Source organism: Macadamia integrifolia, chromosome 4, assembly GCF_013358625.1.
Source record: "Macadamia integrifolia cultivar HAES 741 chromosome 4, SCU_Mint_v3, whole genome shotgun sequence".
In the NCBI taxonomy this organism is placed as follows: domain Eukaryota; kingdom Viridiplantae; phylum Streptophyta; class Magnoliopsida; order Proteales; family Proteaceae; genus Macadamia; species Macadamia integrifolia.
Window position 1 is genome coordinate 16,491,671 of NC_056560.1, and position 27,618 is coordinate 16,519,288.

Here is a 27,618-nt window from a genome sequence, read left to right on the forward strand (position 1 = left end):
ATGAGAGATGGGAGATGGGTTTAGAAGATGCAAATAAAAGAGAGGGCAATATTGTCCTCTCACAATAGGTGGGGGTATTTTGGGTATATTATAAAAAAACTAACCGATTTTCATTCATTTAACATGGTCGGCTAATGGCAGGGATTGATTTAGAATTTTTTGAATTTTTAGGGGGTAATTTTGACGTTTCAAAAAGTCCAGGGGTGGCGTTGAATAAGAACCAAAGTTCAGGGGTGGCAATGCAATTTTCTCTTTTTTTTTTTTTTTTTTTTTTTTACTACCAAACGCAGCCCAATTATTACTTTTTCCCGTTTTTTTAAACAAGTGGGAGGGGAAAAATTGCAGTTCTCGCTGAATACTTTGGTCCTCTTTGCTGCTCTCATACACACATCTGGTTGGGGTGCTCATTGTTCCGAAGGGATTCATCGTTGGCGAAGCTCATCTCCTCCCTGCTCCCTTGCTCCATCGTCTCGCATCTTCAACTCATTGAAAGAACTTCACCAGAACGAATTGAAATTGTCGAGGGTTTCAGAGCCTGCAACTCCTCCGTGCAAATACAACTTCAAGGTCCGTTTGGTCTGCAACTCCTATTGGCAGAGACAACCTCAAGGGTTTCCTCCTTCCACAACTCATCTGCGAAAATATCTGGAAGGTCCACTCCTACGCTGGTTTATCCTTTTGCTTAAAAAATTTTCTGCAAGGTAAAATTTCATACTCGATTCGTCTCTGCTATGAACTTTACATACCGTTTTACTCTCCAATCCCAAAAATTTGGGGATTAGGGTTTTTTTCTGTAGCTTCAGTTCCATTCCAACTTTATTCCCCGAGGTAGCATTTGCCTCTCAAAAATGTTCTGTTTGGGGGTGCTATGCAAGAACCGAGATATTAGGTTTTTTTTTCTTGCAATGGGAGAAACGTGCTTCACCTAGAAAAAGTGGTTTGAGATGGTAGATAGTGCAGAGGAAGAATATAGAAGAGAATATAATGAGTAGTTCAGAAGTTTAGGATGGAAGATTAGAATAAAAGTAGAAGATGGACTGAGTGAACACCCCACTCTTGTTCATATAAGGTAATCTGAAATCAATTTGGACACTTATCATAGGTTCTATGGTTAAGAGAAGCATGCTAATCAGTCCAACAGATTTCTATTGCCAAAATCCGTTTGCTGAAATTCCAGAAGGTAAATCAGGACATGTTCTAATTTCTCATTGGGGAATTCTAGACATACTAATCATTTACCAGACTGCTTAAAACCCTTGCAGGGTGGGTAGGTAAAGAATCAAGTATCAAAGATGTAAAACTACTATTGTTGTGCTGAATGGAACAAGAAGCAAGTGAAAGGAGAAAATGTCAAGTGTGTTTAAATTCGCTATAGTATATATTGGCTTGCTATAGTATATATTGGCTTGCAATGCATTCCTTCTCCATGAATCCATTGCCTCCTATATAAGAGAAGGGAGTAGTTTGTTACACAGTTGACTGGAGACACACCTCGCTATACTTTGTTATTAACAAATTCAAATGGTAGGTGGGGATGAACTTTTACATTTACCCAGCTAATCGGTTATCAAACAACCAAGGTCTGCTAGAAATGTTTTTGGAAACAGGTTTATCAAACACTTTAAAAAACTGTTTATGGACATAGAAATGGAAAAAACTGTTTCTGCTGTTTCTAGACACATAAAAACAGAAACGTTATCATACGGGCCTGGCCCGTTTGATTTTAGTTTTCAGAAACATGTTTTTCTGTGCTCAGTAACGGAAAAACATCCCAAAAACTGTATGATTTTGCTGTTTCGTTTCACCTGTTTTTTGAAACTTATGCCTATTTCTGTGTTTCGAAACAGGAGTGGAGAAACAAGTGTTATATATTTTTATGTTTATTGAAACATTGAAACAATTTGAAGTGGCCAAAATGAAATTGTGCCTGATAAAAGTGTCCAAATTTTGGAAACCTCCAAACGACTCCAAGGAAAAAATTCTCTTCTTGCTCGTGGTTCTCGTACAAACTGAACTCGCCATATCTCGCTGCAACTCTTCTTCTTATCTCTTCTTGCTTATTGTTCGTGGATCTCCTTTGTTGCGCTCTAGCATCTATCTGGCCAAAGCTGTAACTCCTTCTGTGTTTGAAGCATCTCCCTGACCAAAGCTTCAACGCCTTCATTCAAGTCCCCTTCAAAATGAGCCGGTGCTCTCCAATTCGCTGCAATATCACTTGAAACTAGAAAGGTATTTCTGTTCGTCCCTTTCCTGTATGTGCTCGAAACTTGAAGCCCTAAATTAGGGGTTTATAGGGATTTTTGTCCTGGAACGTGTTCCTAGAAATTCCGGAGAGATTTTAGGGATTATTTTTCTTTATTTTGGTGAAAACTAATCGATTTCAGGTCTCCTCCCACAATTGGCACTCCCAGATTCTGAACAAGGTGTCATCCATCCTCTATCCGAAGCTAACTTGTCATCGAAGCTCCAAGCACGTTCCTCTTTCCTTCAGTTCTTTTTTTTTTTAATTAGCTTCAGTTATTTTTTAAGACTTGGATGTTATAAATTCTTCTGCAAATAGAGATCTCAGCCACAATTGAGCTGTTGGTTCAATATGGAGATCTCAGCCACAGTTGAGCTTTTAGAATCTCTGCTATCCTCTTTCCTGTTTTGGCCAAGAATGACAGTGGGGGTGTAGGAAGAAGATAAACATGACATTGGTGCCTATAAGCTGAAAGCCTGAAATCCTTCTTGCAATTCCAATACAATGGTTTTGCTTTAACTTTAAGTTCATTTTTTTCTTCTGTGAATCGAGAGAGAGAGGCATCATGGAATTTCAGGGCATGAGGGCATTGGAACCTTTAATTAAATTCTACCACTCCAACTACTCCTGAATGGTTTATTTTTATCATGGAATTTCAGGGCAGGAGGGCATTGGAACCTTTAATTAAATTATACCACTCCAACTACTCCTGGATGGTTTTGCTATGAGAAGAATGATTGTACATGTGGAGGCTTATGGCAACACCACCAACCATGGATGTGGCCCCCTCATTGTTGCCTATGTTTGCTGAAGTTTGGATCCTTTGAATAAAGATGTTGTAATGCAATGCTGGATAATGCTATAATGCCCAGTATAGCTGTAATGCTGTAATGCAATGCATAATGATGTAATACTGTAATGCAATGCATATAATTGGTTAAAGATGCTGTATTTTTTTTTTCTTTTTCCCCAATGGTTCATTAGTGCACTTTAAGAAGTGATTCATGGAGATGGTGATGGGTGTGGTAGGCTTCTCATTCAACATCGATAGCTTGTGAAAGTTACCCTTTTGCTGATGAAAGGGAAGAAATCCCATTTGCTCTTGTAAATCGAGGGTAATTGGAATAGACCATCAGTTCCAATTTTTCAAACCTTGATAGCACCAGAAAAGATTTCTAGATATTTGACCTTTTTCTGCTATGCTAATTAATGATTGTGTTTCAGGAAACAGGATTATCAAACACTTTTTTCAACTCAAAAAACTGTTTCTTAGCACAGAAATGGAAACAAACTGTTTCTGCTGTTTCTAAATCAAACGGGTCCATTATCAATAGGGTAGGCAACTATAGGAGAGGATGGAGTCCAACACTAGCATTCCCTGTATCTCTCTATCTCCTTTCCAAAATAGACAAATGGGAACGCTGACATAGGCCACGCTCTCGGACAGAGGTATTGAAAGGAAAGGTAAAGATTGAGTCCATTATTTTCATCGTTCAAATTCAGTCACAGCTTCGCCTCTTAAACCCAACTGGCTACCGCCGCTGATGACGCCACCGTCTTCTTCCTGCAGGACCCTAGTCTTCCATCGGTGGCCTTGATTCTGGCGGCACCATTGATTCCAGTAAGTAATTTTTATTTTTCCTTTTTTTCCTCTCCGGTGGTCCGGTTCTGTTGCCCCCATCCCCTTTCTTATTTATCCTCTTATTCTTTCCAAAGCTACAATCCAGTGCAGCTCCTTCAGTTTCAACACACACGAATTGCAGAGTTTTAGTTGCAGGGATACCTAGTTCTTTTATTCTTTTCAGGTATGAAGAAATTAGGACAAACTTATTACTCTTTTAACTGTTGTGTACGATTCTATGGTTGGTTTCCATTAGGAATGCATGTTAGACCAGACCAATTGGAGAAAGCAACCTCTAAGAAATACTGAAAGCTGATCTGCCATGGACTCTAATCCTATGCTCTCCGCTTTTTTTTTTGGGGCCAAAACTATTGACAAGTGAAGGCATGAGTAACAACCGACCCGGATAAACTTTTTTCCTCCCCGAAACCTTCATCCTCTTATCGCTTATGAGAATGCTTCAATTCATAACTACTGTTTGGGTATTGTATCCTTGGGGGTTTATTTGATGGTCTTTTTTTTTTGTTTCCTTGTCCTATTTGTATTGTTTGGGGTTATAAACTGTTGGAGTAGTTTTTTGTAATCTACTCCTGCATTAAGAAACCAGCCCAAAACCCAAGGATATACAAGGAAACAAAGAAAAAAGACCATCAAATAAACCCCCAAGGATATAATACCCATAGAGGAGCAAAACCAGCCCAAAACCCAACCCGATAGGAGAGAGAAACTCCTGCAATATGGCTGGGCAGAGCGAGGTGCGGCCAGGTCTGTAGGAGTCTGATTGAGCTGCACTCTTGGGTGTAGAGAGTCCCTAGGGAGGGTATAAAAACCCCAAAAGTTGAGAGGATTCTGATGGCTGGTTGTGAAGTTACAAGCTTTTTTGATTTTCTGACCTAGGAGAGAGAAAACTGAGAAGAACCTTCAAGAACAACAGCTAAATGCTTCTGACAGTGACTAGGTAAGGATCGTGGGACCCTTATGAGGCCTGGAATACCCTGATTGAAGACCAGACTGAACAAAGTATAGAAGAGAGAAAGAAAGGAGATCGATCTCTCTTTATTCCCACTAGGATTGCTGATCGGTTCTGATTTCTGTAGACTTTTATCAGAATCTGAATTATATCGCTTGAATGTTACAACAAATTAAATAAAAAAAGAAGAATAAAACAGATGGGGGGTTAAGAAGGGTGAAAGAGAATAAAGGAAGCGGCTATCTCAGCCTGGGCTTCTCACCCACAGCTATCTCAGCTGTTCTAAGCATTTAGTTGCAAACTTTCTTTCATTCAAATCTGTTCCATAATGGTACATATGCGCCTCTATTTATATAGGACTAGACACTCCTACTACAACTAGGAATTCAAAATAGGACTAGGACTTGACTTTATGACTCCAACATGGAGTATGATTAACTAACTAATAGTCCATATAGGACTTTACAACCAACTAATAGCCTAATGGGCCTTTATTGAATTAAATAGCAACTAATTAAACTAATGAACAAAATCCGGTTTTCCTACCTTCTACCCATATTTTAGGCCTATTAAAGTGGTCCATTTCAAAGAAAACCTATGGGATCAAAGGGCCAACACATACATAACATAACCCAAGACTTATTTGTAATAAAATAAGACAAAGTGACTTATCTACATCAATAAGCATATGTCTGCAGTTTCAATCCATTGAGCCTTATTCAAATGTGATGTGGCTCATTTTTCACTTCTTTGTGATGGAGAACCTTAGGGAAGAAAGGGGAAATCACAGACTTCACTGGTGCACAAACTCAACATTTTCATTCAATAATCAAATCACTCTTCTTTGTCCACCGGTTACAGTCAATACATAGGAAAGTAAAGACATAGAATTAGAAACTAGCCTAAACTAGGAAACAACCATAAAAAAGGAAACCAAAGCAAGGAAATAAATCCTACTCCTACGTTCAAGTCTGGAAAGTAAAAGCATGAAATAAAATACTAAGTAAACTACTAATTTTATTTCCAACCCTTGTTGGACCAAAACCCTGGGCTGGACCGGTTCTTCTTGGCTCTTGGCTTCCAAAGCCGGTTATGCTGGTCCAACCAGGTAAGGGCAGCCGTATCTGCATCACTCCGGCCTCCTTTTGATTTTTTTTTTGTTCTGTTTTTTTGTATATTCATTCACAGTATTTTTTTCTTTAAACTACTTTGAATGCAAATTAATTGCTTTATTATTGAGAGGGAAGCGACCAAGTTGTCCATTGACTCACAGAAGCAAACTATTGCATTGTGGTCTTTTGTAGACAAATATGCTTATCTAGTATATTGAAATAATACCCTCAGCCCTTAATCAATCACATTATTGATTCTGGAGCCATTTATGAGGCTGTGAACATTTATGTAGAAATAGCTCTTGCAGGTCTTAAGAGAAGTTTTCACATTTACTATCTTTCCCTGCCCACTTTCTCTTACTTGCTAAGAAGCAAAATGCACATGTATATATGCGTGTGGAATATGGAACAGGGAAAAACTTAGGGTTTTATTATTTCTAAAAAATCAGTGGCATCCCGTGTAGCTGAATTCTGAAGTGAAAATGGAATGAACTATTACCAACAAGTTATTGTGAAGAGATTTTAGTTGGGAAGCTGCAAATGTTTATGTCCCTCAATGTGCATTTTATTTTGTTGGATCAATTATAGCATTATATTGATCAGTGCGAGAGGTTGCCCTTTGGTTCTATAATCTTGGTTTTGTATTAGATGCTTGTTGCAAATCAAAATCCTGAAATTTGGCATGTTGTTTTAGAAAATACAAGGATCACTGCAAAATGTAGCCTGTTCCTTTTTCGAGATTAGGTTTTCCTGTTATTGGGGGGAATTCAAACAAGATTATATCTGCAAGTATCTATTTTCACCTTTCTTGGCAGTTTATCTGTTTTATGGTCAACTTCTATATTTTTATGATGAAGATTTTCAATGATATACGAAATTCCAATAACAACCTAACATTTGTCAGTGTGTTACTTAATTTATGTATTTGGAATATCTTAGACTGGAGATATGGTGAATTCTCTACTTCCTCTATTATCTAATATAGTTTCATTCTCTCTTGCTTCAGTAGAATCCACCTCCAAGAAAATGCCAGACGAAAGTAATTTGAAAACATGGGTATCAGACAAGTTGATGACTCTTTTGGGATATACTCAGCCTACCGTTGTCCAGTATGTCATTGGGTTATGTGAGTTCCATATTTGCTTCTGATTCCCTGTTCTACGTCCACGTGGTAGATATCAAATGTCATGCTAATTGCAGGCATGCTAATGATTTTACAGCTAAGCAAGCTTCTTCACCTGCTGATGTTGTGGGCAAGCTTGTTGAATTTGGTTTATCTTCATCAACTGAGACCCGAGTGTTTGCTGAAGAAATATTTTCTAGAGTTCCGCATAAAGCATCCGGTTTGAATGTAAGTTGAAAAATAAAGTTCTTATGACATCCATGTTTTAGGGGTAACAAAGAAAGGTTATTATTCTGATGCTGCTGGTTCCACATTGTCCCTTTGGTCCAAACAGATCATGATTGCATCACTTTTTTCTGATAATAAAATTATCCATTTATGGAAGATTTCTTTCTCTTGACATGTTTGGATGGTACTCTTCTGGTAGTTCTAGGCTGTAATCAGAAATGGGTGGTTAAGCATTGCCTTTTGGGTGGATTTTACGAACCTGACTCTGGAATCTATCGTTAGGATCACCACGATTCTAGAATCAGGCAACGAGGTGGTTCTTAAATTCTTGGGTTCTTTTCTTGATTCCAGAGAGTGATTGGAAAATCCCAATATCTGCTACTTTTGTGTGGATTCCTGAAGATAAGCAAGGATCTAGAAAATAACTCGGCCTCACAAATCTGGCAAAATATTCCATACTATGTAATATGTATGCACTCTCTTTATAGTTGGGTTTATTAAATTTTCGTATTTTGGATGTTGTACACTTTTTACTTGTGGACCAGAATTACCAGAAACAAGAAAAAGATGCAGCTATGTTGGTGAGGAAGCAGAAGAGTTACACGATCTTGGATGCTGATGACGACGAAGATGATGATGATAATCGTGGTGGTGACAAAATCTCTTCTCAATCAAATAAAGCAGATTCCCATCAAAAGCGTTTCCGGAAGAAAACTGAGTATCAAGATGATGAAGATGAGGCATAGTGTCAAATTCTTACTGCTAAAATTCAATTTTTGTTTTGAAGTGCAACCTGATATTTTTGAATTTTACTTGTAATGACTTGCTTTGGTTTTCACTGTATATCAAATTTCAGGTGGTCAGAAGAGAAGAAAAAGATAGACGTGTCCGGCTGCGCACCTCTGAAGTTGACGACAATTTAGAGGTATTAAATTTCAATGATGTTCTCCTGTTTTTCATTCTAGGTGCTTTTCATGTGTATGGTGGTAGATATTACCAATTCTAATGTTATTGGACATATGGATAATTCGGGCGACTATCTAATTATAATTGTTAGAGCATAGTCTAGAAGAAAACCTAGAATTCAGATGATTCAGAAGTGACAAACTTATCATTAACTGATCCAGAAACCTTAGTGGAAGTTGGTTTTCTAATATATATAAAAAAAAGCAGTTGGTTTTCTCTGAAAACTCCGAGGGTATTTGTAAGAATTTACCATTACAAATCTACCTACATAGTTCAAGCAGATTATTGGACTCTACTTACCTGCACTTTCAGAATTCCTTCCCACAGTCAAACCAGTAGTTGATCAAGTGTCGTGCGACAATAATAAATGATCTTTAAAGTTCAGGACACTTTATATTGGAGATACCAGGCTACACAAACAGGGGGGGGGGATGTCACTTAAGACAGCGCTCAGTGGTTGGGTATTCAGCTTACCTGCAGTAGGTGTATATCAATCTGCACTAACATAATGAGCTTTGATTGAGGCAATGTTCTGGGATTTGGAGGTACTAAACCCCAATTGCTTAAAGAAATTGGTGCCATCCAGTAAGGTTTTGAGTTTCTTTAACAGATCCCATTTTTAGAGCCTGTGATGCTCTTTTACATGTAGCATGATTCATCCTCTTCAAAACTTATAGTATAACTCCTGAAAAATGGGTATATTTTCATTAAGGACTGAGCGAAATATAGAGCTGCAATCACTTTTCCTTGGATCAAACTTGAAGATTTTGTCTTTTAAATGTTGCCACATAATCTCCCGGCCTTTCTTGTGTTGTCTTCTCCCTGTTCCCTCTGGCAAAATCACCGGAAGCCTAAACTTGAATCCTAAAACCTGAAACCTGAAACCTTGTTAAACCCCATCAGACCTGAAACCGAAACCCTACTCTGAGCTGCGGCATTAACCTGGTCACCACTGGCAAGGTGGAAGGAGGGGGAGGTAGGATGAACCGATGAAGGACGTTTTTCCTTGGATAGATGGTTACGAATAATAATGTCCAGATCTGATTGCTTTCGTGAGAACCTTGATGATAATCTCATCCTAATGTAGACTTTTAAAAGTTATTGTCCATAAAATAGGTAACGCTCAAAATTTGAAACGTTTATTCAAATACGTAGATTATATGCAAACTTAGTGCATTAGTCTGTTACGGTAGCATGTTTGGATGCTTTAAATAATCTACGACTTTATATTCACTCTATTACTTTATGCCTCTCCCATGAGAAGGCGGAGATACGACAGCTAGAATGATATGCTAGTACTAATCCTGTAATATTTTCCTGAATATGTACTTACGTTATTGTTTAACCAGGAATAATAAGAGTTGAGATTTGTAGCTGTCCCCTAGCTGCTTTTGTATGTCAATATGCCTCATGCTGTACATTTATACATGTGTTCATGTGGCTACGCTTTCCTTTTTTTATCCGGAACAGAAAAGTTTGGTCGATTTCGTAGTAATTATGAAGAAATATAAATAGGAGAAAACCCTGGGTACAATGTACATAAAATTCATTTTAAGTACTTAGTAAATATCATTTTCCCTTCCCACAAAATGGTATTCTGCATTTCAAAAGCTGGATTGTCTAACTTAAAAGATCCTCCATTAAAATCCTGTGTGGACCGTGGACGATGGGAATATGAAAGTACTAAATGCTTACCTCTTTGATTTACTCCAATTGCTCAGAGATCTGATTCTCAGTCGGGACTTTTCTTTTATTTTCATTGACCTTTGGCACTTCGGTAGGAAGTTCTAACAGGAGATAAAGAAAAGCGCATTGCTCATAAAATCCTTGAATTTGGTTTCATTTGCCATTTGGCTCATTGCTTTTGTTTCTGCTCTCATTGTAGAATACTTGTTTATTTCCTTAGCTTGGTAAATGTAAATCTTGTTTGGATGAGGTCAAATGCTCAGGTGTGTTGGAGGTTCTTTCATAAGGAACATCAGATCATTGGTCTCCCAAATGAACTACTTGTTCTTATGGAGGCCTAGGTTTGGTAATGTGCAGACCCCCTGGCCAAACTGGGTGTCGATGGTAATGGGATTCTTTCTTACTTTTATTCCATTACCAAATCAGTGATTCTGACAAAGGTTTCTGTTGTATGTTTTGTTTTTTTTGTTATTCCTCAATTGGAGGACTCTTTGTATCAGATTTGTGATTATTTTTCAGTCATTTTAATAAAATTCTCATCCGGTTATCCATTCAAAAATGTAATTTTCATTTGTTAGTATCAGGTCAGTTTACAGATTCTACTAGGAAAAGAAATATTCTTTTTTTCAATTCTCAATGTTGGATTGGGTCTTCTTTTTATTCATACAGGCAGAGGAAGCCAGGCTACGTGATCAGGAAGAGCGGGTACAATTAGAGAGGAACATAAGAGAAAGAGATGCAGCAGCGACGCGGAAGGTAATTTGTGGAATTTGATGTTGTTGTGGACACAATGGTGAAAATCAATAGTCCATATGCCGATTTTCTTCATTGTAATAACAGTTGGCAATTCAAAATGACCAAAATAATCTTCTTGTCAAATTGTGTTTCTAGTATGAGACCAGATTCATTATTGGTTTTACAAAAAGAATTTAAAGCATTTTGGCAATTTGAGGTTGCTGGGATGGTTTGTGTTGGGAGACCATTCTGCTTTCAGGAAAACTGATGATCCCCTTTCTTTCTGTGGGCTGGAGGGATGTTGTGGGAGTTCAAAACATTAATTAGACGGGCAACATCTTGATTTGCAAGTTGTCCTATGCCCCTATCCATGACATACTTATATCACAATATGCACTGAATTATACCCCCTAGTCAGACAAGCCTTTGATCTCATAAATGCTCAGTTTAGACATGCCATAGATTTTTTTTTTCCGCCATGTTGTGGGAGCCTGTCAGAGTATAGGGTTGTTCACATGCCTTTCTACATGACTTGTCTGGAAAAACTGTCTGTGGATGAGAGTTTAAAAGGGAAATGCCTCTTTCTTTTTCAGCTGAAGTGTTATTCTACTCCATCCATTTTCTGACAAAGGTTCAAAACTTCTTTTTCCCCAATACTACACCCTCTTCCAGCCTCTGTTTTGACTCTTCTGTTTTCATGGTCTTGTATTCCTGCCTTCGGGAACCTCTGTCTCTGTCTCTCTGTATATGTGCATGTTTCTGTCTGTCTCTGTGTGTGTCTGTGTTGACTTTTAAGTAACATTCTTAAAATGGCCTGTCAATTTGAGAATTTCTTTGTAATTGACTTTTGTAATTTTTATTCACAGTTGGCAGAGCCGCCAAAATTATCTAGGAAGGAGGAAGGTATGAACTGGTGTTGAATCAAATGTTTCCTTCAGATCCATGCTCTTATCTGATGCATAGTTTCACATCTGCAGAGGAGGCAATTCGGAGATCTAAAGCCTTAGAGGATGACGATACTGCAACTCTAAGGTTTTTTCATTTTTCTACTCTTCCGGTTCTGGTTCATGTGTGAAAATTGATTTTATGTTTTCCATTGCACACATACATGACTTAATCTTAAACTGTTTCTATTAGAAGCATTGAACTTACCGAAATAATTCGGCACGTTAAAGCAATGTTTGAAATTACCGAAACATATGGAGCAATGTTCAAAATTTCGCTGAAACATTTCGGTTTTGGCAGGGGGTGAAATGGCCTAAAAAAACTAAAATTTCAAACCTTGTCTAGAAGCAATATAAGATCTACCAGCATCTAGAAAACTAAGTAGACTTGATAGTGACCTTTTTTTCCCCCCAATGAGTTTGACCCTGCTGAATTGAGAATGATTCAGTTTGTTGTCTGTGTTGATGAAGAGTTTAGGGTTGAAACTCAAAATTTGGGAGCAAAGAAAAAATACGTTGTGGAAAGCTGACATTTTTTTTTTTTTTTGGATTTCCTGCATGGTTTGGTGTTCTCCTTTGTTGCATTGACTAACTTTGCCTTGGTAGCTTTGTGTCGAGTCCATTGATTTAAATTTAATTATTTTAACTGCAGAAAAGTATCGAGACAAGAATACTTAAAGAAAAGAGAGCAAAAAAAGCTGGAGGAGATCAGGTATGGTGAATGAATACTTCATTTCATAGTTGCATAATTGCATTGTATATTTGTACGTGAAACTTAGTTGCTGTCTGTTTACCGAGAATTCAACCTTATTTTAATGTGTGTTTGACCTGAAATTTTATTATTAAATCGATCACATTGTTTTTATGATATCCTACTATGTATTCTCAATTTCAGTGATGAAATAGAAGATGAGCAGTATCTCTTTGAAGGTGTAAAACTAACAGAGGCAGAGTATCGTGAGCTAAGGTAATTAGTTTATCTCATGGGTATCTGCTCTTTTTAAGAGGGTTTAAGCTGATCATAGAGAGTATGACTTAATGTATGTTGGAAGCTAAGTTCAGACATCCAGCCTTTCTAAAAGGCAAATAGTTCATCTTACGCTGTCAAGTTGCTGCAAGGGCTTGGCCCATTTTCTTATACATTTAAGTTGGATTATTGATAAGCCTGGATGGCTTTTTAATATGCAGCTATAAGAAAGAAATTCTTGAGCTAGTGAAGAAGCGGTCTGAAGATCTGGATAGTTTTACTGAGGTAATGAACTTACGTTACTATTTCGTTTATTATGAAGTTTGACTTGATTCCTTTAAACATCTGGATGATTCTTTGCTTTTTGCAATCATTCAAATTTTCAAATAGGCATTATTCATGATACTGCTTTTGCGATTGTATCTCATGGTATTGATGGTAATATTTATCCTTGAGAGTTTTATATGCTGGCTGATTATGAATAAATGCAACAATTGTCGAGATTAGAACTCTTCCGTTTCCGTTTTCAATTTACAGAGACAAGGACATCAACTGAACTAGAATTGGAAAAGTTTTGATTGGTCTGATACAAAGATGATGTAGTAAAGTCATGACTTTCAAGTCCATAATGAGAAAATGTATTGAGGGATGGAAGAAAAATAAGTGCATCTAATCACATAGGAAGGGGAAAGTGTTATGAGGGATGAATGTGTGCGATGGAGGTTTTTGAGTGCTCCAGTACCGAGGGGTGATTAGATTTAGATTGAAGGAGCTAAAAGAGCCAGGGGTAGGCCTAAAATGACTTTAGGAGAAGTGGTGAGGAAAGACTTGTTGATGCAGATACGGCTGCCCTTTCTTGGTTGGACCAGCATGACCGGCTTTGGAAGCCAAGAGCCAAGAAGAACCGGTCCAGCCCAGGGTTTTGGTTCAACAAGGGTTGGAAATAAAATTAGTAGTTTACTTAGTATTTTATTTCATGCTTTTATTTTCCAGACTTGAACGGAGTAGGATTTATTTCCTTGCTTTGGTTTCCTTTTTATAGTTGTTTCCTAGTTTAGGCTAGTTTCCATTTCAGTTAAGTTTCTAATTTCATGTTCCTATTTTCCTATATATTGGCTGTGATCGATTGAAGATTTAGAGAGTGATTGATTATTGAGCAAAGATGTTGAGTTTGTGCACTAGTGAAGTGTGTGATTCCCCTCCCTCCCCTTCCTACTCTGATTGTCCCTTTCTTCCCTGAGGACCTCCATCACTTGTGTTATAATCCCAGAGATCTATAACCAAACTAAAGACGAGAAAAGAAGAGAAGAATAAGAGAAGAGAGAAGAGAGAGAGGTGCGATCGATGGTACTCTCAAAAGAAAGGAGAGACCTGCGATCAGTCCAGAATAGGTTGATTGCTGGTTTTAGTCCTTTACTTATATTAAAATAATGCTGAAAGTAAAAGGCAATAGTACCCCCATTGCCCAATTACAAGAAAAGCCACATCACAAAAATATGGGGGCCGATGGGACCCAAAATACCCTTATCGGCCCCTATCAGTTTTAGAGTTTAGCGCTAGGCGCTAAACTCAACACTCTCCCTCAAGCTGAAGCATACACCTCACCCATGCTTAGCTTGGTACAACCATTACGAAAACTAGGAGCAAACAGTGACTTAGTGAACATATCAACCAACTGATCTAATGAAGGAACAAAAGGAGTCTCAATCAGCTTCTTCAGAACAGCATCACGAACAAAGTGACAGTCCACCTCTATGTGCTTGGTCGTCTAATGGAAGACTGGATTACTAGCAATGTACACCGCAGCTTGGTTGTCACAATACATCTACATAGGCTTGGTCAATGGAATTCCCAACTCCAAGAGTAAAGACTGTAGCCACATTAACTCAGTAGCGGTGTGAGCCATAGCTCTGTATTCTGCTTTTGCAGTAGATCGGGCAATGGTAGTCTGCTTTTTGCTATTCCATGTAACCAGATTACCTCCAACAAATGTACAATAACCAGTAGTAGATCTCCGATCATTAGTAGAGCCGGCCCAATCAACATTAGAATAGCCAACTAGTTCCATATGCCGATTAGGATGATAAATCAACCCTTTTTCAGGAGCACTCTTTAGATAACGAAGAGCACGGACAACAACATCCCATTGTGCTTTCTGAGGAGACTGCATGAACTGACTGAGGACTTCAACAACATAGGAGATGTCAGGACATGTTACAATAAGATAAATCAGCTTGCCAATCAAACTCTTGTACTGATGCACATCCTGAAGAGGTTCGCCATCATTAATACCAAACTTTTGGTGAGGATCCATAGGGATATTAACAGGTTTGGATGCAAGCATACCAGTATCAGATAAAAGGTCCAACACGTATTTCCTTTGAGACAGATTGATCCCTTTCTTACATCGGATCACCTTAATCCCAAGAAAATAGTGAAGTTGGCCCAAGTTCTTGGTCTGAAAGTGTTGCTGTAGATAAGCTTTCACTTCAAAAAATCTTGCCTCATCATTACCAGTAAGAATAATATCAACATAAACTACCTAGACAACCATTTTATCACCTCTGCGACGAACAAAGACAAAATGATTAGAATAACACTGAGAAAATCCACAAGTAACTATGGTAGCACTGGACTTGTCAAACCATGCCCGAGGGGACTGTTTAAGTCCATAGATAGCCTTGTGTAGGCGACACACATGACCTCTATTCTCCCCCTGAGCAACATAACCAAGAGGTTGCTCCATATACACCTCTTTCTGTAGATCACCATACAAGAAGGAATTCTTGATGTCCAACTGAAACAAGCGCCACTCAAAGTTCACAGCAAGAGAAATAAGTAGACGAACAGAGTTCAGTCTAGCAACTGGGGAGAAGGTCTCAAAATAATCAACTCCATATGTTTGAGTATATCCCTTGGCAACCAGACGGGCTTTTAACCGTTCAACAAAGCTATCAGAGTTATACTTAACAGTGTACACCCAACGACACTTCACCAAATCCTTACCAGGAGGTAAATCTACCAGACTTTAGGTACCACGACTCAAGAGAGCATCCATTTCTACATCCATGGCAGCTTTCCATCCAGGAATAGTTAGAGCATCATTATGGGTGCGGGGAATAGAGTTAGTAGAAAGTGACAAGGCAAGACCATGGATGAGAGAGGGAAGATGAGACACGGAAACAAAGTTATTAATAGGATACACAACCATAGATTTTTGAGTGCAAGAACGTGTACCTTTCCTTTGAGCAATTGGTAAGTCATCAGGCGGAGAAGGAGGAGGAGCTTCACTAGAGAAAGGCGACAGTGGAGGAAGTGAATCATCTGGATTATTAGTTTTTCTACTCGGCTGTCCAATCTTCTTCTTGCGCTAATAAACCTGTAGAGGAGGTGAGTCACTGGCACTGGGCACTGGGCACATTAGGGAAGGGTATGAGAGATGGAATGGGTGGAGGAGATGGAGAAGTCCACTCCATACCAGATTGGGACACCTGAGGAGAAAAGAATGATGTGCCTTCAAAGAAGGTCACATCGGCACTAACAAAGTTCCTGTGAGTAATGGGATCATAGCACTTATACCCTTTCTGAGTATGTGAATAACCTAAAAAAATGCACTTAGTAGACCTAGGAGACAGTTTATTTTCTTGCACATGCAAATTATAGACAAAACACACAGCCAAAAACTCGGGGAGGAACAGGAAAACTTGCCAAAGTAGGGAACATAATAGAAAAAGGGAACCTATCTGAAAGCATTGAAGATGGCATGCGATTAATCAAGTGACATGCAGTTAAAACCCCATCACACAAAAAATGCTTAAGAACATGCATATGAATCATAATAGCACGGGCTACCTCGAGTAGATGCCGGTTCTTGCGCTCTGCTACCCCATTTTGCTGTGGGGTATAGGCGTAACTAGTTTGATGTATCATCCCACGGTTGGCACAAAAATCAGAAATATCATTTTGAGCATATTCTAAAGCATTATCAGAACGAAAAATCTTAATCAAAATGCCAAACTGAGTTTTTATTTCATTATAGAATTGCTGAAACACATATAAAAATTCAGATTTGTCCTTTAACATAAAAAGCCATGTAAGATGAGAATGATCATAAACAAAAGTCACAAAATAACGAAAACCAAATCTATTACTAACTCTGCAAGGACCCCTATACATCATAATGGACTAAGGAAACTAAAGACGGGCTACGAGATAGAGTGAGATGGGAAGGACACACGGTGATGTTTTCTCAACTCACAGGCCTCACATTCTAACCTAATTACAGACTTAAAACTAGGAAATAAAAGTTTTAACCTAGCTAAAGATAAATGTCCTAAATGACAGTGCCATTGAAAAGGAGTCACATCCCCAACAGCAGCAGCAGCAGCAGAAGAAGTAGGAGAACCACAATTGAGATAATATAAACCATCTTTTTCACACCCTCCACTAATCATCTTCTTCGTGTGAAGATCTTGAAAAACATAGTAAGAGGGATAGAAGGTTGCTGAGCAATTTAATGAGCTAGTTAACTGGCTCACAGAAAGAAGACTTAATAGGAATTATGGAGCATGTAGCACAGAAGATAAATTCAGTGAGGATGTGGGTGATATAGTACTATAGCACCGTTGGCAAGAATAACAGATGTAGAACTGGTACTAGAAGAAAATGTTTTAAAAAGTGATGACTTACCAGTTATATGGGCAGACGCACCTGAATCAATGATCCAAGGGGTAGAGGTAGTGGTAAGAAGGGCTGAGGTACCTGCATGAGCTAAGGTGGCAGCGGATGTAGACCCAACATTGGATGTATTAGAGGATGCCTCGAGAGTGTGCAAGAGCCAGAGCAATTGATTGATGTCATCGCATAGGCTGGTAGATGAATCTCCTGGTGAATGGCTCGGTTTAGTATCAATGGAAGACCACCTGTGTCAGTACCATCGTCTGACACTGCATGATTGGCTAACTGGTGGCCCACTCTGGCTTGCCATGCTTTGCCCAACATGTCTCAACAGTATAGTTAGGCTTTCCACAGTAAGTGCATTGGCAAGATGCACGATCAGACGGCTGTCCACTAGAACCTCGACCAGCTGACCCACATCCTCCCCCACGACCGCGACCGCGACCGCGACCACGTCCACGGTTGGCAAGGAAGGCCGAATTGTCTTTGGAAGACTGATCAGGTTTTGTTGATGAAGTAATACGCTGTAGTCGCAAATAAGTGTCATTCAGAGTAGGAACAGTATCGCCTGCGAGTAGATGGCCCTTCACTGCTTTGAAATCATTATTCAAACCAGCCAGGAATTTGGAGACAAAAAACTCATTACGCTGAGCTTTTAATTTGTCAATGTCAGTGGTCAAGGGTTGGAAAACATTGAGTTCTTCAACCATTCCCCTGAAAGCATTATAATACTTTGGAAGAGTTTTGTCAGACTAGCGAAACTGGAATAGTTTCTCATAAATATCATAGATACGAGTAATGTTCTTCTCCTGAGAGTAAGTTTCATTCAAATCGTTTCATACTCCCTTTGCAGTAGAGTGAAACATGACATTGGAAACAACATCTAGTTCCATACTATTCCATAACCAGATTAAAATCAAGACATTCTCCTTCATCCATTCATTATAACCCTTGTCAGATGCTGGAGGAGGATCATAAGTAGTATACTAAAGTTTATTCTTGGCCATAAGGTAAACCTTCACAGATTGAGCCCAAAGTAGGTAATTCAAGCTTCTCTTGAGCTTAATAGAAGTAATTTGGACATCGACATTGTCCGAGGCAGATGTAGTAGTCACAGGGGTAGTAGACTTGGTCTCAGCCATGAGAACAAAAAATAAGTAGATAAATAGAGTCGCAGATATCTGGCTTTCACCCAAAAATACTTCACCAAAAAATACCAAGAAAAACAGCAAACCAACCTGAGCCACAACGACTGGATATCTGGCTTTCACCCAAGAGACCCGGGTTCGATAAAAAAAAGAAGAAGATGGATGCGGTTCAAGTTCTTCAAATCTTCAGCATAGTACCAATAGAGCACGATCCATACACCAAATAAATCACTCCATGTGATTTAATCCATAGTAGATGCAGCAGTAGGCTGCTGCGCACCAAAAAGGTTTAGCGCCAAACTGAGATCAGTAGAGAGGGATCTAAAAAACGACTTTGATTGGATTATAGAGGCTCTGATACCATGTTACAATCCCAGAGATCTGTAACCAAACCAAAGAAAAGAGAAGAAGAGAAGAGAAGAGAAGAGAAGAAGAAGAGAAGAAGAGAAGAGAGGAGAGAAGAGAGATAGAGGTGCAATCGATGGTACTCCCAAAAGAAAGGAGAGACCTGCGATCAGTCCAGAATAGGTTGATCGCAGGTTTTAGTCCTTTACTTATATTAAAATAACGCTGAAAGTAAAAGACAATGGTACTCCCATTGCCCAATTACAAGAAAAGCCACATCACAGAAATATGGGGGCCGATGGGACCCAAAATACCCTTATCGTCCCCTATCGGTTTTAGAGTTTAGTGCTAGGCGCTAAACTCAACAACTTGCATATTTATTTCTATACCCCCCCACCCCACAACCCCCCCAAAAAAAAGAGAGGAGGGAACACTTGCATAACTTAGTAATAGTAACAAGTTTGGTTTTGAGTAGAGTTGATTGGAGAAAAAAATATCCATGTACAGCCGTCTCCGTTTAGTTGGGATAAGGCTGAGTTGAGACTTGAAAAGTCATTGACCAGTTGAGAAGAAGTGAACTAATATCAGAACCAATTCTAGGATTGTTTCTTGCTTTGTCTTCAAAGGCCCCATTAGTCATACCAATCAAACAGAAAAAAACAGCCATATGTAGAATCTCCATGTTTGGGTTCTTTTCCCACTGATTAATCCCTTGTAGGGTTTTTGGCTTACACGTCTTGATATTATTGTTGTACGCTTTGATTTATATTATACGCTATTTGTTTCTTTGCAATAAAATCCTTTTGTTATCTATTTAAAAAGAAGGGGGAAGAACCTCATGCTAATCCATGCCAGCAACCATAACAAGGTTTAGAGAACTCCAATAAGACATTCTCTAACTTTGGCGCCTGAGACTACAATATGCTTATATGAGAAGGATTTTCTGCAGATTCCTCTAATGGTGTAGTGTCCAAAAAACAACTGTGCAAATCTGTGCTTGCATTCATACCCTCGTCTAGAGACTCCAATTGGACATTCTCCAATGTTGGTGCCTCGTAGGACACACATATATGAGTAGATTTACTATAGATTCCTCTAATGGTTTAGTGTTTTCTCAAATAGCCATTCAGTAGAATATTATGTACTTCCAGAGAGTTAAGCCTTTTTAGGAGGAATTTGGATCTAGTGTTGGTTGGACTAGAAACACTAATAAATAAAATAAAAATAATAATATCATGGTTTTCACGATGCCTCAAATTTCCAACACTGACAGGAAGATTTGGGTTCATAACCATCAAGGTATCAGTTCTCATTCAATGTTTGTTAGGGTATATACATAACTTTCACCATTACAAGGAGAAGGGAACGTGGAACTGCTCCCAATCTCTTGGAGGGGAAAAATTATTCTACACCAATTGTATTCCTTCTGTTTATCTTGTTCTGCTTGTGTTTGGGTTATAGTAAGTCTTCTTCCTTTTGTTTATTTTCAAGAAATTCTCCCTTTGATGATATTAAAAAAAAAAAGAAAAAAAGGAAAAAATAAAGGGAAAAAGAATCCCTTTGAGGATGAAATCCGAAATTAACTCGTCACTTTTATTTTATGAATAGCCTTGTGAGAGCAATGATAATTACGTTAAAGCATTATTCAGACTTTGCTCCCCTGTGTCACAAAGATATAGGCACCTTATAATGATGCTATTCCTTGACACTTCTGGTATATCTCATTATTGGATGGTAGATAGTATAATTCCATAGTGGATGAAATGATGAACTAGTCAAGGAAAGGGGTGAGGAGGAAATCTAGCCATCTAGGTATTTTAGGCCTTTTGTACAATTGTATTCCTTTTTTATTCTTGTTTTCTATCTAAATGTGCCTTGGGTTTACAACAATTTTATTTATTTATTTTTTTAAATAAGTTTGAGACAATCTCTACAACCACATTGTGATAATACCATAGTTGTCACGCCTTGGCGTCAATGCGGTTTTCCTGGGGCCTAGGTGACTGTCGCCTTATTGCACTGTATGTGGCCTTATTTTTTTGCATTTATTTATGCTTACTTAAGATATTATTCATAAATAAGCCAATATCCCTTATTTGAATCCAATAAAAATAGTTTAAAAATCAAATTCCAAAAGGATAAAAAGTCAACCTCCGATCCAAGAACAAAAACTGGTTTTTTGGTTGTAGGGCGATTTTCAACTTTTGAATGCTAAGGTTTTTCTCAATTCTGAAAATTTTATAAATTTTATCATGGTAGAACATTGCTAAAAACCAAAAGTCCGGTAAAACAATCTTTTGTTTCAATGTCCATAAAATTATTTCCATTCAGGCAATTTAACAACATTTGCGCACTTTAAAATAATTTTGACCGGAACATAACTTTGTCATAACAACTCAGATTTAAGTAATCTTAAATTTGTTGGAAAGCTAGTTTTGTGTTATACTTAATACAAAAAGTCTCATATAAATATAAAATCATTTGACCGATAAAACTTATTATAGAATAAGAGCATTTCTCTAAATGTCAATAAGTAATGTTGATTTTTATGACTTGATGTGAGTGTCATTATTTTGATTTTTTATGACTTGATGTTGCTTAATGTTGATTGATTTTTTATGTCATAAAAACATACAAAATAACTTTAGAAAATAGGGGCTATTAAAAATAACAGATGGACGATTTGATCGCCATGGCAGACGATTCACCGCCAAATCAATTAAGCACCCATCCACCGCTTTGGGTCGCCATGACAACTATGGATAATATTAAATCCTAAAAACCAGTAATAGCGATAAGAAGTTAAGAGAAGAAGAAGAGAAGAGATGAACCAGCATTAGATTTGGTGTGTGCTACTGATGGTCTTTCATTCTTTATTTATAATGTAGCTAACATCAATTGTAATTACAATTAAATAAGGAAACGAAAACAGGAAAGGAAACTATCTGCACCTACTAACCAAAAGCAACTAAAAGTCTCTCACTAAAGGGACACTCCCCCTATCGTGACTATTGCCCAACTCCATTACCAGCAACGACAAGAATGGATCCAATAGGGGTCCATGACACCTATAGGACCACAAATTAATGCACATATTTCTTGATTGCACTTCACTCTCTATCCCCTTCAGACACATCATCTTTTTTTATTGTTTCCATAATCTGATTTTTTTTTTTTCCAAAGAAATGCCAGAAATTTGATTAACTCATGGCAAAAAGCAGCCTGTACTCTCAGCCTCTCAGCTTGTGCTCCATTGTGACCAGTCCACGTCTCAAACTCTCTACAAAAAAGGCCCGATTCTTTACAATTGTATATACCCCATTTCCTAAATTTCATCCTATTCCTGCATTTCCAGCTTGGGATCTCGAATGAACTGATTGACTAACTACAATAGAAAGCATTGGCTATTGTCTTAGCCTCTCAGGTTCAAGTGTGGAAACCTAGACATTTTTTTTTCTTTTTAGTTGTTTGAGCATTCCCCCACAACCTCCCAAAAAAAAAAAAAAAAAAAAAAAAAAAAAGTAAAAGCAGGATTCGATCCCAGGATATTGCAACAACAGGTTACAACACTTACCAGCTTGATATGGCTGACACCTTCAGTTATAGACCAAAGTGAAGAAATCAAACATTTTCAGAATATTGGAAACTAATACTTAAGGGGCAGTGACTTGGTATGATGATGGTACAAGTTCAGGCTGCTGGTGTAGACAGGGTTTTGAGTTTGAGGGCGGTTACATAGTAAAGAAAGCCAAAGGTTAAGATCAAGTCCAGTTTACAGTTCCTATTTATCATACTGGGTTATGGCTTTTTCTGGCCTACTTACGTGACAATCTTGTGAGTTGCTTTCAAAATTTGACAGTTTTGCAATTTTTCACGTCTACTGTTGTCATTCCTGGTCTGTGCTTGGATTTCGTGAATGGTCATGCTTTTGTTATGGTTCTAGTATTTATTTTTTGCTGAGGGTGATTCCAGTCTCCATCGCACATGTTACCATTGAGACACTGGCCAACTGATACACGAAAAAATAACAATCATAAATTGTGGTTCTTTTTGGGGTTCAACTAGTGAACGAGTGGTCAATCATGCTTATCTATTTCTACTTAAGCTGTGGGTCAACAATGTGTTCTGAAGCCCGATTCTTCTCTATTTTGATGCTTTAGAATGCGTTTTAGACCTCATAGTCTATTTTGAGAATGCATACCAAACACAGCCTTAATCTTTGATTTGGGGGTTCCATTTGTTAATTTAGCGAGAATTTGCACCAAACCCTAACTTAAAGTGGTGTATGAGAAAGGAATATTTACTTGTAAACCTAGTATATTGTTCCTCAAGAGTGTCATGGAATTGTTTTGTGTTGTGAGCTCCCTGCTTCTCTACTTTTAATAAATCTGAACCTTCTAATTAAAAAGAAAAAAAAAGCATCAAATTGAATTGTCCTTTAATGAGAGGAAGGATACAAAATTATATAAATGGTATTTATTGATTATTTTGCCTTTATGTTTGTGTTTTTCTTGTCAGTTAATATATTCTGTTCTCATGGTTATACCAAATTTTTGAATTAATTGGGTGTACGTTTACATGACTTTTGAAGTGCAGTACCGGATGCCTGAAGCCTATGATCAAGAAGGGGGTGTAAATCAGGAGAAGAGGTTTTCTGCAGCTCTGCAGCGTTATAGGTTAGTTGGCCTTGGGAGTACACTGTATCAACCCACTTATCTAGGCACTCCATTGGTTCATCTAGAGTCCTCTTCAGAACAATGAGGTTAAGAACTTTATATTATGCAAGATACCCTTTGTTTGTTTAACACTGCCCTCTTTTGTTTCTCAATTTTCTGTGATAGGGACCTCAATTCAGGAGATAAGATGAACCCATTTGCCGAGCAGGAGGCATGGGAGGAGCATCAGATTGGTAACTTCTCATTTCTAGCTTTTATTTTATTTCTGTTTTTGTTTTTGTTTTTGTTTTTGTTTTGTTTTGTTTTTTTCTATTTTGTTTTTGCTTTTTTTTTTTTTTAATAGCTGGGTCATGGCCATTGTATCGTTTTGATTTCATTGTCTTTCAGGAAAGGCAACCTTGAATTATGGTTCCAAAGATATAAAACAAAAGTCAGATGATTATCAGTAAGTTTTAATGGTTGATGTACGTACTTTGTATGTTTGTGTTGTAATATATCTGACCTGTTACTGATTGGTCATTTTCTGAACTTCCATTTACTATGGTAAATGTGTCTAGTCAGTTTAAAGTTCTTTGTCATCTACAGCATGAAGGAAACAAAAAAATATAGTTATTTGTACCGTTTTTGTTCATTGATGCATGAATACACATATCTTAATCATATCTGGACTGCTCTCTTTTCTTAGGTATGTGTTTGAGGACCAGATTGAGTTCATCAAAGCAACTGTGATAGAGGGTGACAAGGTGTGTTAACTGACTGCCATAAGCACTTAGTATTCATCGCGCCCCCCCCCCCCCCCCCACTTTTTTCATGAAGATCCATGGTGAGATAAAAAAATGTGTGTGGACAGTTTGAAGATGAGCTGCCTGAGGATCAGCTTCAGAAGATGGAGATATCAGTGTTACAGAAGCTTCAGGTGTGCATTCCTAGTTTGTCCTAGATTTTGGTCGGATGGCATTCCCCTTGTTTTTCTTGAATAATATAACATTTTCCCTCGTAATTAGTTTGGCTTAGTCTGATCTAAACTCCATAATTTAATCTTAGGTGTTCCCCATTTGATGCTTTTGCATGCTATAAACACTTTTCATATTTACTGATTAGTGGTGGACTCATCTCATAGATTTTTCTGATTTCTCTTTAGTTGCCAAATTGCAATATATATATATATATATATATTTTGCACTGTTAGAATTGTCTGCTTGTTTTTGGTTTAATGGTGCCGTGCCCATGTTTTTCCTTAACTATTCACTTGTTCAGGATGATAGAAAAACTCTACCTATCTATACATATCGAGAAGAGCTACTTCAGGCTGTCAATGAACATCAGGTTTGTGAAGTTCCTGCACTTAACTTATGGTTTTCTCCATTCTCATTGATATCTAATGTCTTGAAATGTCATTATGAGCATGAGATAAAACTACGGTTAATGCTTTTGGTCCATTTATCCATCTCAACCTTTGGTTTATTTTTCTCTTTCATCTTTTTGAATGAAGAATGATGTTTACACAGTTCACACTGTGACTCTTCTGCCTTGTTATGCTTAGGTTCTTGTAATTGTTGGTGAGACCGGATCTGGAAAGACAACTCAGATACCCCAGTATCTTCATGAAGCTGGCTACACAAAACATGGGAAGGTAAGGGCATATATATATAGCTTTATGACATGGAAATGCTTTTCATGTTTACTCGAAAAAGCTTGCAATACAATGTTAGCTCTTGAGAATGACAAGGTAGGCTGGGTTTCAAAAATCGGGAAACAGATTGTTGAATTGCCTGTAACCGATCCCAATTTGATCCCCGATTCCGTGTTTTGAGATGAACCCGATTCTGTGTTTTGAGATGCTGATGGCAGGTCACTTTTTTTTGGTGAAAAAAGTTTATTAAAAGAGGTCAGGAGTTACAGATATTAGCTTACCTCATTTAATTGGGAAAAGGCTGAGTTGTTGTTATAGGAGTTACAGATATTGTTTATAATTTCTAGTCTTCTATCTGAGCCTTTGGATGTTTGAGTGGAACCAGCTATACTATGAGCTAGACTTACATGCATTCTACTGACTTTCTTACCAAAAATGTTTGAAAAGTAACTGAATGTCCGTTAACAAAGTAAACATTGTCCATGGCCATTCCTTGATGTTATCAATGTTTAACCATCATTCCAATTGAGTGGAGTCTCTCCAGATTTTTATGCACTTGATGCCTTTTCCTGCTGCATATTTGAATCCTTGTTTAATTTCTTTCTATTTTATTTTTAAAACCCTTTTTTACCCTGACTTAAACATTTGGAAGTCAGACAAATGCGACTCAAAAAAAGGTTACAACTTCTTGTATAACAACTTTGGTTGCAAAAACGTTCATCTCTTGATTGACTAAAACAGATGAGTTTTTTTTTTGGTATGTGAGGCATTGTTGCTTAAAGGTCCTACTACTCCTTGATCTTATAGTTCATGGTTAACGCTGTTGTGTTTGGATTTTTAATGGTGATAAAAGGGGGGGGGGGGTTGGTGGGCTAGCAGGCAATCTTATGAATTTGATTCTTTTAGGAATGCTGGCTCAAACTCTTATGAAGGATATGTTTGAACGGAATATTAGCTCTGAAGTGTTTGAAACTTGGGATGTGATACCCTAATCTCAGAAACTCAGATCCATAATTTGAAATATTCTGATACTTAGGTCTTTTAAGTTTTAAAGAAAAAGAAAATGGAACTATAGATAAATTTTCTGGTAGTTTATAGGAGTTTACCATATTCATAGAATAGCAGGAATGAATTTCATCCATGTACTGTTAAATGGACTGGTTCTTTATATTATTATTTTCAAAATCTCCATTTTGTATTAGTTCTCACTTTTTGTTTACTGAACTAGTAATTTTGAGTAGTGTGAATAGAAAATGGTTCTTATTCTCTTGTCTTTGGCCTGGTTATCTTGGTTTTCAATTTCTCCCTCTACGTTAACGTAGGTAGGATGTACCCAGCCACGACGTGTTGCGGCCATGAGCGTCGCTAAGCGAGTTTCTGAGGAGATGGGAGTTAAGCTTGGTCATGAGGTATATCCCGTTGCCTCCCTTTCTTTCCCTGATCTTTTATCTGTTTTTGTTAGTTGATCCAAACTGATGGTAGTTTGATCACAGCATGCAATTTACATGTAGTATTTATTGTAGGTGGTCATTACATTTTTCGGTTCTTAGGGTTTTTGTTTACGCTTTCAAGTTAAAGTTTCAGTAACCATCATCTTTGTGGTTCTCAGGTTGGGTACTCAATCCGCTTTGAAGATTGTACATCTGAGACTACAGTTCTTAAGTATATGACAGATGGAATGTTGCTGAGAGAATTCCTTAGTGAACCTGATCTGGCAAGTTACAGGTAAGCTAAGGTTTTAACCATGATAAATATGTTGGATGCTTGATCCCCAAATAGTTAGGATAAGACTGACGTAGATCGAAGAAGGAGGACGAAGAGAAGGCGGCCAGCCAGTCTAGCCTATATCAAGCCAGCCTTTGTGGTTGGGCTTGGTCCTTTGTGGTCCAGGTTTGGGCCCATAAAGAGGTCTTTTAATTAGTCCTTGCATCGAGGACTTCAGAAGTTTTTGTATATTTCTATTTTTATTAGATTTTACTTTACTATGCAGTGGTTGGTTACTTCCTAGTGGTTCTTTCCATTTTGACAATATTAAGTTGTCAAGGAACCTCCTCACATGCAAGAAAGGTCCTATTGTTGCTGTATTTCATCAAGTTAATAAATAAGTAAGGAGGGCACTACTACAGCCTAAAACTTGGCTGCATGAATTGCTCTCTGCAGCTTTTTGTTCTGTGAGATGCAGGATCCTTGTGAGAGAGGTAATCCTAGTGAGATGCTAGTGGTGCTGGTGAGAGACTAACGAGGTAGAGTGAGATTGTGAGAGGCTCTTCTACTTGCTGTTGAATGATTGTTGGGCTTCTATGCTCTGATGCTCCAATTATTGGAAGAGTGGAGTTTTTCTGTTGATAGAAGTGGCTTGTGATAAAAGAGTGAGTATCAGAGCATAGGAGCCTGACAATAAATATTGTCTAGTGCTACTCTTGATGCTGAGATAACCATGCATAACCTTCAATATTAAAATGGGACTGTTTTGACCTGTGGTCTGATGGTTGCTGGTAGTTACCAATTTCTGTCCACAGTTATTTTCATGAGGTTGTTGGTTTAT

At 37.9% G+C, this 27,618-nt stretch overlaps 1 protein-coding gene across 6 annotated transcripts in view; it reads left to right on the top strand.

The window, feature by feature from the left end:
• The first annotated feature begins 326 nt into the window (after positions 1-326).
• LOC122076544 (pre-mRNA-splicing factor ATP-dependent RNA helicase DEAH1) overlaps positions 327-27,618 on the top strand; it is a 33,953-nt gene continuing 6,661 nt past the window's right edge. The window contains exons 1-23 of one of the 6 annotated variants that reach the window (XM_042641893.1): positions 327-701; positions 3,577-3,706; positions 3,813-3,863; positions 3,959-4,047; positions 6,952-7,071; positions 7,166-7,296; positions 7,842-8,036; positions 8,153-8,221; positions 10,618-10,704; positions 11,550-11,586; positions 11,661-11,715; positions 12,280-12,339; positions 12,523-12,594; positions 12,816-12,879; positions 23,361-23,440; positions 23,606-23,673; positions 23,828-23,885; positions 24,126-24,183; positions 24,291-24,356; positions 24,698-24,766; positions 24,984-25,073; positions 26,396-26,482; positions 26,683-26,798. In XM_042641893.1, the coding sequence (XP_042497827.1) occupies positions 6,972-7,071; positions 7,166-7,296; positions 7,842-8,036; positions 8,153-8,221; positions 10,618-10,704; positions 11,550-11,586; positions 11,661-11,715; positions 12,280-12,339; positions 12,523-12,594; positions 12,816-12,879; positions 23,361-23,440; positions 23,606-23,673; positions 23,828-23,885; positions 24,126-24,183; positions 24,291-24,356; positions 24,698-24,766; positions 24,984-25,073; positions 26,396-26,482; positions 26,683-26,798 (1,562 nt within the window). In that variant the 5' untranslated portion in view covers positions 327-701; positions 3,577-3,706; positions 3,813-3,863; positions 3,959-4,047; positions 6,952-6,971. The remainder of the gene's footprint in view (positions 702-3,576; positions 3,707-3,812; positions 3,864-3,958; positions 4,048-6,951; positions 7,072-7,165; positions 7,297-7,841; positions 8,037-8,152; positions 8,222-10,617; positions 10,705-11,549; positions 11,587-11,660; positions 11,716-12,279; positions 12,340-12,522; positions 12,595-12,815; positions 12,880-23,360; positions 23,441-23,605; positions 23,674-23,827; positions 23,886-24,125; positions 24,184-24,290; positions 24,357-24,697; positions 24,767-24,983; positions 25,074-26,395; positions 26,483-26,682; positions 26,799-27,618) is intronic. The other 5 variants (XM_042641894.1, XM_042641895.1, XM_042641892.1 and 2 more) reach the window with 5 other exon arrangements.